The sequence below is a fragment of the Ammodytes marinus genome, assembly GCF_949987685.1.
Source record: "Ammodytes marinus genome assembly, chromosome: 18".
Classification (NCBI taxonomy): Eukaryota; Metazoa; Chordata; class Actinopteri; order Uranoscopiformes; family Ammodytidae; genus Ammodytes; species Ammodytes marinus.
The window spans coordinates 15,977,198-15,987,694 of NC_137222.1; the positions used below are offsets into that span (position 1 = coordinate 15,977,198).

The 10,497-nt window shown below is 41.6% G+C and overlaps 1 protein-coding gene across 1 annotated transcript; it reads right to left on the bottom strand.

Annotated features, from left to right (window-relative positions):
- Window positions 1-286: 286 nt before the first annotated feature.
- dusp4 (dual specificity phosphatase 4) lies at window positions 287-9,869 on the bottom strand. Its single transcript, XM_080046670.1, has 4 exons — window positions 9,233-9,869; window positions 7,637-7,764; window positions 5,226-5,445; window positions 287-3,078 (listed from the first exon to the last, which is right to left on the bottom strand). Exons 1-4 carry the CDS (start codon window positions 9,600-9,602, stop codon window positions 2,696-2,698), a joined length of 1,101 nt encoding a protein of 366 aa, XP_079902796.1. The 5' UTR covers window positions 9,603-9,869; the 3' UTR covers window positions 287-2,695.
- Window positions 9,870-10,497: the final 628 nt, after the last annotated feature.

Genomic DNA, 10,497 nt, shown 5'->3' on the forward strand with positions numbered 1-10,497 from the left:
AATGTTATTATATGATCGGAAAGTGGTTTCTTTCTAGGAGGCACTTCAGTAAAAATTCTCCTCTATAGCATTGACACTATTATGTCATCGATATACTGGTGGTCTTCTACGTCTGAGCATGTTTATTTTTACATTAACCAGAATGCAGTAGGCTAGTTAACACATATGAAATCTTTTTTTTTATATTAATATTAATATGTATTATTTATCAAATTGAGTTTCTCACACCATACAAAAGGAAGCACATACAACTTAATTAAGAACATTGTTTTATTCAACAGTGGATCTCCAGTAATAAATAAATGCACAGATAATTTATTTCACAATAAAATTGAGGGAACGTCTTTGTTTCATATAAATGTCCAAGAGGAGGATTGATATTGCAAGATGGGTAAACAGCATTGACCAGAGAGCGAGACAGTTGAGACATGGACTAACACAGAGAGGCAGATCGGCTGACTGACGGACATATAGACAAACAGGTACCACGCAGATGTGTACAAAGTATTGCGTTTTTCACTGATTGGCTCTCTTTTCTCTCTCTACATGGACAAAATGTCTTTATGCAAAGTCTTGTCACTCTACCATCACCATGATGTACAAATCAATCAATCATAAAATATAAATACAGTATTGCATCACTTCAAAGTGCTACAGAGATAGGTGCCGACAATCTTCAAAAACAGAGAAAGGTTTGTTTCCTTTGAAAAAACCTGTGTGTGTGTGTGTTTGTTTTGTGCGTAGATGAGGACCTAAGTATAAAAGCAACCATGTTTGGACTTTGTGCCTTTGGATGTCTAGCACAGAGTGTAGAGCTTGACCTGATTTGAAAGCAGAAGCAATGCAAACGTTTCAAAATGTCCATCTTAAATTGTGATATTATTTAGGATTGGATTGATGCTTCAGTGTCAAGTCCTGATAAAGTCACTGCTATTGTTTCTTTCTGTGAATGGATTGTAAGTACAGTATTGCATGACTTAGTGCTACGGAGAAACCTTATTATGGTTATGGTGGTGTTGGACTCCGATATACACTGAATGAACTGGAATATAAAAGAGGACGATTTCCTGTCATTGGATTATGGTCAAAAAGTTCTCTTCTCTTTTTCTCCATCACTCCTTGTTTTTTTCAATATGAATTTAAAACGTGAAATCAATAGGTGATTGTGTTTCTTTGTTCCATTCATAAGGAACAACACTAAGCTAAGCTCAGTAAATTAATTGGAAAATTACTATAAATATATAGTTTTGTCAGACAGTTTTTGTTCGCTCCACTGGCAAATCCTGCAACGCCTAAATCCATGGTTTACCTTTATTTAACAAGGCACAAATATCTTAAAGGAACCCTTGCTTGTGATGCACATTTTAGCTCATTAACTTGAAAAAAAAAAGTCCCAAAATAGCCAAAAGCAGCGAATATTTAAATTTGCCAATAAAAATTAACCTTAAAAAAAGGACTGAAACCAGTGTCTTTAAAGTTAGGTTATGTTTTTGGAAAAAAAGGATGAGGTAAATAATAAATTATTCATAATGGGTTAAAACATACAAAGCTAGCATGGTCCTATAAGTGGCTATCTTCCCGGAGCCATTATGTTTCAAAATGTGCCCCCTGATCTACAGAGGAAAAGACAATGTTGTAACAAAATGTCACAGAAACACAACCTTTTCTAAGCAAAAAAATTAAAAATCATGTTCGGACAGTCGTCCTCCTCTTACAGGTTTTTCTTCCAGCCCTTTAATCAAAAAACAAGTTTTTTTTTGTGACGTGGAGGAAGGGGGTTTCCTTCAGTGTGTATCAGGGGCCCGCAGTGGGGTCTCCCAGTCCGTTTACGAAGGGGGGGAGGGCTGGCCTTTATTTGGCATCTTATTTTATTCATTTACCGTCTTCAGTGAGGAGATGAGGAGAACAGGAGAGGGGAGGTTAAAGGAGGGAGGGAAGGAATATAAAAGGATGAAAAGGAGATGAGAGGAAGAGGACGTAGGAAAGACAGGAAGCTCCGGTCAGATCGCCGGCAAAGCACCTGTCACTGAAGAGGCTCCTGCTTTCTATCACCGTCCCCCTCCCCTCTTCTTTCCATCCATCTCTTTTGTCTGCCGACAGGAGGGACACCCGCAGGGGGAGCGAGCGGGTGCTTAGAATTCCTCCTTCCTTCCTGTGTCCATCTCCTCTCCTTAAAGACCTGTCGTCTCCATAGCAACAGACCATGTCTTCACTAAGCTTATTCAGTTGGTAGTCGTGTGTGTGAGAGAGAGGCAGGGCAAGAGAGTGTGTGTTCACTGCAGCTCATGCCTCTCTGTGTCAGTGTGTGTGTGCCTCTGTGCGTGTTGTTGTTTCGTTGTAGCTTCAGTAAAAAAAAAAGTCCGACACTCTGTCCAAACTCGTTTTAAATTAAACAAGTTTCTGAAAGCCAGTTTCGTTTTTTGGTCAGTTTCAAAAAATCTTAAAAATGGAAGGAGCGTTGGTTACGGAACTTTAAAAATGTCTTCATTTTTTTCAGTCTTTGAGTTTCAAATCAGGCACTGTGAAGCTTCTCCACCTCCCTGCCCTGGAAGCATGAACATCCTGCAAGTCCTAGGACTGACAGCTCCTCCAGCCAATGACAGTCCAGTCTGTGCTCAGTTTGCGTTTTTTTTTTTCCTGTCTGTTTTTTTTTTAAAGGTTGGGGGAGGGATGGGCTGCTGTTGGCTAGCCATCATCAGCAGCCGGGTGAGGTCGTGAGAGGGCTGTGGTGCAGGTAGGCTGTGTTCACCACTGAAACGGGGAAGTTGAAAATGAAGGGGGAGGTGGGCGTGGCCGTCCGGGAGGCTGTGTTGGACTTGGGTCCTAGCAGCGGGCTGGCTGTGGCGGCTGCTTCCGCTGCACATGAGGTGGCCAGCAGCTGAGACTCAAACTGCAGCAGCTGGCCCATGAAGCTGAAGTTGGGGGAGATGATGCTGCGGCGCCGGCGCACAAACTCGAAGGCCTCATCCAGACGCACGCGCTTCCTCTTCATCAGGTAGGCCAGGCAGATGGTGGCCGAGCGCGAGATGCCCGCCTGACAGTGGACCAGCACTCGCCCACTGGAGTCCCGGACAGAATCTGAGGAGAGAAAGAAATCTGCGTGTTAGCATGTTGACATCAGCATCTAGTCAAAGTCAGACCTGTGCATAGAAAAATTATGTTAGCCATGCAAAGCCACTAGCATGGCTGTTTTGATTCATTGTTACATTTCCCTTATGGTGATTTGCAGATGACTCAATTTCTTTCAGGGATGAATCATGTTTTGTTTTAAGTGCAAAGGGCCCCATATAACACCAAATATCTTCGAGACAACTCGAAGACAATAGAAAATTCCACTGCATTCAATGCAAAGTAAGAAGTTGACGGCTAATAACCAGTGGTTTTCTCACGTTTGCAAACCCAAACAGAGCGTGTTTAGAACATGTTTATCCCTTTCTTCATCACAAACAGTTTATTTTATTTGTGTGCTGACAACAAGGACCTTAACAAACTGACAAGCTATATGTAATTCTTTCTACTTTTTTTGTTGTTGCCTCAAGCCCTTTTCATTTCCTCTCCTAGACCCTGTTCTTCCTTCCCCACTCTCCGTGCAGTCAAACAGCCACTCGACCTCAAAGTGAGAAAGCTACAAATCAAATAGAACTGAAACACAAAAAAAAAAAAAAAAATTTGAGTCATCAGCCCTTTTCACACTTCCTCCCCTGTCCTATTTATGTCTCTGCCTCTCTCAGTCGGTTAGGGCGCGCATGCTATTACTTTGTTACTGTGAATAACCAGATTTGAGGAAATTGTTTGATTAAAGCGTTTACTACAGTAACTCAATTTCCCCTACCGCCTCGGTTTGAGTGATTAGCTGGACATGGTCATGTTAATGTCCTGGAGCTTGTGTGGTCGGGCTACAGGAAATTGGAAGCACGGAATATGAATAAGATAATAGAAGGGACTTCATTTATTGTTTTGTTTTTTCATGTTGATTCATTTTATCTTATTTCCCCCCCCCCCCTGCCTGCCAATGCTGCTGCTGAATATAAAACAGATGCGGTACACTCCTTGACCTGGCGTTTCTCTTAAATGCGTAATAACTTCATTACTAAAAAAACATCTCCCCCATTCTCTCATTCTTTGCATTCTCTGACGTCTGTCATCTTGTATCCCTCCATCTCTCTCTCACACACATACACACACACACACAGATTGACAGAAGGTAACTCCACCACCACCAACACCCAGTGCCGTCTGTTCACCCAGTAACAGTGGATGAGTCAGACTCTGGTCCCACAGCAGCTAAGCTAACTATGACGCATACCAGCATATCCACGTACACACACACACGCATCCGAGTACACGATCACGATCATACACTCATAGCACAGAAACCATACACAGACACACAATGTATGCGCCCAGCGCTTATATGGAAAGAAAAAGCAAATCAAACGCCTGTATTATACACACAAACGCGAATGAGAAACCATGCTACAGAGCAATGATTGACAGGAATATGTTCTAATAAATCCTCTAGTTCTCCAATGGATTTATTTGATTACATTTGAATTGTTATCTTATTTTTTTATTTTTCTGCCTCTGACTGATGAATCTAAAACAACTGATTCATCATCTAGCTCACTGACACCAGTGATATAGGGCTACATGGGAAATACATATTTGCGACAGATTTCAATGAAGAAACTCTGTCTGGGTTAGTCATCAATTTGGTTTGCACAAGCGGCGATGAGCCACCGCAGCAGATACTGCATCAACAGGAAGTGCAAAGAACGAAAGAAAAAAATAAGCCAACAATGACAATTTAGCACACATATAAAAATATATTTAATATTTAGTAACATTAAATACATCAAGTTCAATATTGATCTATTTTGGTAATTGATCGAACATTTAGGTTTGATGATAGTTCCTGCAGACACAAATGGCTGCTTTTCCTTGTCTTGTCAAGTTGGTACATTGAATGTCTTTGGGTTTTATACTGCTAATTTAATTTAAAAAAATAAGACATGTGATATCATCACCTTCAAGGGAATTTCAATTGACATTTTTCAAATGTTTCAGCCATCTTGTCCGCAATATCAAAATCTAAATTTGACGTAGGTTGAGGCTCACAGATTCTGCAACAGCAAAAAAAAACATTCCACCAAAATAACAGCTTTAGCCTGAAGAAAGCCACACACACACATACACACGAGCATTACACACACTTAGTCCCTTACCGATGAACTCAATGGCCTCCAGGAACCAGCAGCTGATGTCCTCTTTGTGGTTGTCCTCAACTGGAATGCATTTGTACTGGTACACCCCCTCAAAGTGGTTGGGACAGTCGGCCGACACGTTGAGCAAGGCGGAGATCCCTATGCCGTCCAGAACATCTTTCTTTGAGGCGTGGAGGGCGCTGCCGAGGTAGAGGAAAGGGAGGATCTCCACTGGGCCAGCCTGCAGCACAAAGACAAGACGGAAAAGATGATGATTTAATCAGATTAATTTAGTTATAAAATCAGCAATAAATGTCGTATTTTTCTCTTCTGAAGAAGTGTGTCCATAATGAATTCATTCAGTCAGTCAGTCAGTCAGTTAGTGAATTGGGTCATTTGATCGAGAGACACACACCACCTGACCCAAACTAACGAGTGGGAGCCATGTTGAGCCTAATTTTAGCCTGCTTAAATGAAAAACAGCTTACGTGATTAAACAGAGAATGCATTGTCCTAACCCAGTGTGCATCAGCAGAGGCCAAGACATCAGAAGACGTCAGTAGAAGCCATATGCTTAAATGTTCAGCAAAATCACATTGCGCACACTTATCATCGGAGAGGGGTGGCACTTATTATCCGAGTGATTAATTCATGGTCATTTGATACGGGCCATTTAGTTTGTTAGTTTCCGTCTGAGGCAGAGTAATTTCCTCCCCATGTGGAGACACGTCTCACTGTGAGGAGCCGCGTGTCCGATGAGCTGACTAATGTTTACACCATGCGTTGGGTTCATCAGTTTCGCACAATATGTTTATCTGGCTGATTTACGGCCACCGTTCTCTCGTGCTTCGCCGAGGACACGTTGTACTTTATTGTGTATTAGTGGGAAAAAACTATTCTTCTGAGAATAATGTGTCCACTCTATGACATTTACTGTATTTGCAGCTGCTGCGGCCAAATCATGTAGAGCACATGCAGTACCGAGGAGCTGAGGGGTTTGTCACATTTCCTGGAAAAGAGGAAGTGTTTTCATGGAACATAAAAATGTCAATATTTTTTGTAATGATTAATACAAACCAGTGGATTGGGTTCCACAGTAATTGTGCATGTGCTGTTTTATCTGATGTACTGTAGGAAATATAGTCACTGGACACATTACATGTTACACAAAAGAGTAAACATGTATCCTGACTTTTTTTCTAATCTATTTTGGGCCATTTTTTCCTTATTTCTTTTAATCTTTTTAACAATTTGTCTGCCTGTTTTTCACTTTTTTGTTTTTTTTATTATTATTATCTGTACTTTATAATCTCTTATGTCTGATATTGATTTATTTGTATGCCCGTGTAAAGTCCCTTTGAATTGCCTCGTGTCTGTATTGTGCCATATTAATAAACTTGCCTTGCCTTCTTTAGCGTTAACATATCTCAAAGAGTACTCTAATATATGATGTAAGCGTGGGAGTGTTGTTTTCCCTTTCCATTGGATGCGAGTGAGGTCAGCGGTCTATACCGGTAGTGAGACTTATTGACCGGGGCTTGGTCTGTTTATGTCACTGCCGCTGACGGCCTCGGTACTGACACGGCGTCAGGAAACGCTCAATACTGCTAAGAGATGTAATGTGAGGAGGAGGGGGGGTGGAAAACAGCCAGTGAAACCCAGCTAGCAGTGCTATCCAGCAATTCCATCATTTCTATTGCTGAGACTATCTACATTTGTCTTAGAAAACATACAGAGGATGGATTGTTTTTTGCGTCATGCGTTCCGGGGGGAATTAAAACCCCGCACAACATGTGACTGTGATCACTGCATGGAATCTGCAGGCTGCAAACAGCATATCACTGACCAACACAACCAATGAGTCACACAGAGGTGAATCAATGGTGACCTCCTACCATTTAGTAACTCAATTATTTTAACAACAAAGCCAGGTTTTCATAAAAATTGCCAACGTGCAGTCAAATGCATGTAGGACAGTGAACAACAGTTGAGTTGCAAGGCAAAACAACATCCAGTGTTCACAGCTCTCTATGTCGATGTGTAAAAAGCAGAAGTTGAAATAGGAACAAAAAGCTGAAAGAGCCGATAATTCCATTAGTTTACTGACGTGACATTGATCACTTCAAATTTTTGATAGCACACGGACAATGTTATTTAATTAGTCAACACACAAACAGTACATTATGTTTCTTCAGTTTCCTATATATACTGAAAACTTTTAGTTTGACCCACCGAACTTAAGACATTGCTTTTTTGGAACTTGTTACGAGCATTTGTGATTATTTTTTAGATTTTTGAATGAAAACATTAATTAGTTGCCTTCTTAACAGCCTACAAAGACAAGGTTGGCTAAAGTTAACTGTGATATTCAAAGTGTACTTCAAAAGGTGCTGCAAAGGTGTATGGGGGTTTGAGTTTTTTGGGTGCTTTACCTGGTCATGATGTGGTGTCCCGCAGGACGAGCATGAAGACTCGATGCTGGACTGGCTGGTGAGGGACGGTAAGGTTTTGGTCTTTAAACAATACTCTGGGTACTCGGAGAAAAACCTGTCGTATCCACCTGGGAAAAAATAGATATTGTGATTTAATATGATGCATCAAATGTGAGGCTTTAAATGATCACATTAGGAACGAAACTATAGTAATAGAGATATTCAGGAATTACAAGGGCCGACAGACAGCCTCCAAAGTATTTTATTTAAATGTGAACCGCATTGCAAGCCACATTAGCATCCCGGCACAACCTGCAGCAGGATTTACTCCCCTGCTGCCAATGAGCTTGACACTTAAGTCTATTAAACTGACCCTTGACCTTCTCCGTCCTCTGTCTATTGCCGTGGATTTGAAAACAATTACATCATCCCTTTTCCTTTTGTATTATAAACATATACATCCGCAACTATACCAGCCACTGCTATCTGCACCTCGGGGATCATATCAGATTAACTGGGGAAATGTCATCTTTATAAGCTACATATATAATACACATACACTCCTGTGCTTGAAGGCGTCTGCGTCATTAGGATGCACAGAGAGCGAGCGAAAAAGAGAATGCGCCACAGCTTGCAGCAGCTTAGCTTTTTAGATTTCCTGCAGTCTAAATATAGTCTCTCGGGCTTAGTCTGGTGTTGATTTGAGAATTTACAGCTTGGCGTCGGTGATTTATCCAAAATCGGACTGATTTTCTGACAGGATCATGTGTGTCCTGGCTGTAAATCCCCCCCGGTTTGATGTGGCGTATACACAACAAGCATTACCTCATCATCCACTCAGCTCATGGCTATTGGTCTGTGTGTAGTCGGACCTGTGTGTGTGTGTGTGTGTGTGTGTGTGTGTGTGTGTATTGTAAAAAAGTAAATAATAATAATAAATAAAACACACTAGTTAGTGCTTTACAATATAGCAAGCACAAGATAGTTTAATCTTGTGTACGTGTACGAAAACAGCAATTAGTATCTTTATGGATGCAATCAAATAATATTGATTATGTTGGTTTAAAAATAGGCTGGTGGCCTACCAATTAATACTAGGCTATTAAGGAATATTGACATTGTGTGATACATTTTCATTATTCACATTGTTAATAGGATAATCATTATTATTTTCAATGGATTTTATTTGGATTTGAATCAAGGCCTTAATAAGATTAAATAAACATATTTATTAAGATAAATCCTCATTTAAGAATGATCATCTTTAAATATAGGTTGTTTCTGCCCCATTTAAAGGTCAAATTTTAGAAAGAAAATAAACATTTGTGTGACAAGTCCACCACTATAACATTATCATGGGACTCTATCTAGGCCCATTTTATTTTATATTTTACATTATTATAATTTGCGTAGCCTACCTCTTAACAGCCCAATTAAGGTCAACAATAGTCATCAGTAACCTCAAATCAAATGCTTCCATGGAACTATCGACGCAATTCTGAATCCTGAAATTCTTGATCACGTAATTATTTAAGCCTATGGTTGCTACATGCTGCAGCTGACTGAGAGTGCAATAGTCAAGTGCATATGACTTACCTTTGAGCAGGTATATATTTGTGCCGAGGGAGTCCCTGCAGACCGCGTTGAGGACGAGCGTCAGAGTGCTGTCCTCCTTCACCGTCTCGGCGTCGGGCGTCCTCTCGTCGTAGAGAACCACGGCGGAGTACATCCCGGAGCGCAGGCGGGCCTTCACCTCCTCGTCCCCGGCCAGTATCTGGTCCAGACTCAGCGCGGAGCCCTTGGCCCTGCGGCGCACGATGGTGTTGCAGCGGGCGTTGACGGCGCCGCGGATGTGGCCCGCGTTGTAGGCGAGGAACGAGCGGCAGTCCAGCATCAGGCACTTGCCGCTGTCGTCTTTGAGAAAGCGCTTCACCACCGGGCAGTCCATCTCGCCCAGGTCCTCCATCGCTTCGCACGTCGTGTCACAACAACACAAGCTGCGTAGGTGTGTGTGCGTGTGTTGTACAGGCTTCGGAGTCGCTAATCTCCTAAACTGCGTAGTTTATTTTAATGTGGCCTCTCCACGGCTTTCCGAAAACTGGAGAAGACGCCCGCGGATCTTTCGCAGTGAATTCGTTATCCGCGCATTGTAAAAACCGCACCACCCTTTGCTTACAGTCCGGTCGGTCACCTCTGTCTCTCTCTCTCTCTCCGTCTCCGAGTGTTTCTTCTCTCAGGGTTGTTGATCGACTGTTTTCCTTTCTTTATTTTTTTTGTATGAGTGCATCGCGTCATGGCGGAGGTGACGTCAACCGCCAGAAGCGAATCACAAAGCGTCCTGCCCTCCCGTCCCCTTTCCTCCTCTGCCGTTCATTCATAAAAGAAAAAAAAAATAAGATGGACATCAATAAAACGACAGGCGATGGAGATTAGCCCTCAATGATGCTGTGGGGTTTGGCCGTGCTGTAACCAGCAGCACATGAGCACATTTGAATGATGAAATAAAGGTGGATTTTCAATGAGCAGTAGTAAAAAGCTGGAAAGGAAACTGGTCAGTTGATGTGAGTTAAATTGATAGGCCTACATAATTGGCTTCTAAAAAGATGTTGATTTATTTGTTGGGGAATATGTTATCAACATAGCAAATATGCTCCATTACATTTGTTAGATTTATGTCTTTAAAGGGGATATGTGTAACACTTAGGCTTCGGTGCATTTTATATTGCATATACAATGTATACACCCTAAACCTAACTGCAAACAACTTTACATTCAGCTTTCTGACATAATTAACAGACATAAACCCACTGTGTAGCCTAGCCTACTATTATGTGCACAGCACCAAAAGCCAGACAGAAATG

Excerpts from the sequence above, each read along its gene's own strand:
- dusp4 (XM_080046670.1), bottom strand. The coding sequence starts at position 9,602 with ATGGAGGACCTGGGCGAGATGGACTGCCCGGTGGTGAAGCGCTTTCTC. Across the intron at positions 5,446-7,636 it reads GGACACCACATCATGACCAG|GCTGGCCCAGTGGAGATCCT; the intron begins GTAAAGCACCCA and ends TTTGTGCTGCAG. Across the intron at positions 3,079-5,225 it reads GGAGGCCATTGAGTTCATCG|ATTCTGTCCGGGACTCCAGT; the intron begins GTAAGGGACTAA and ends TTCTCTCCTCAG.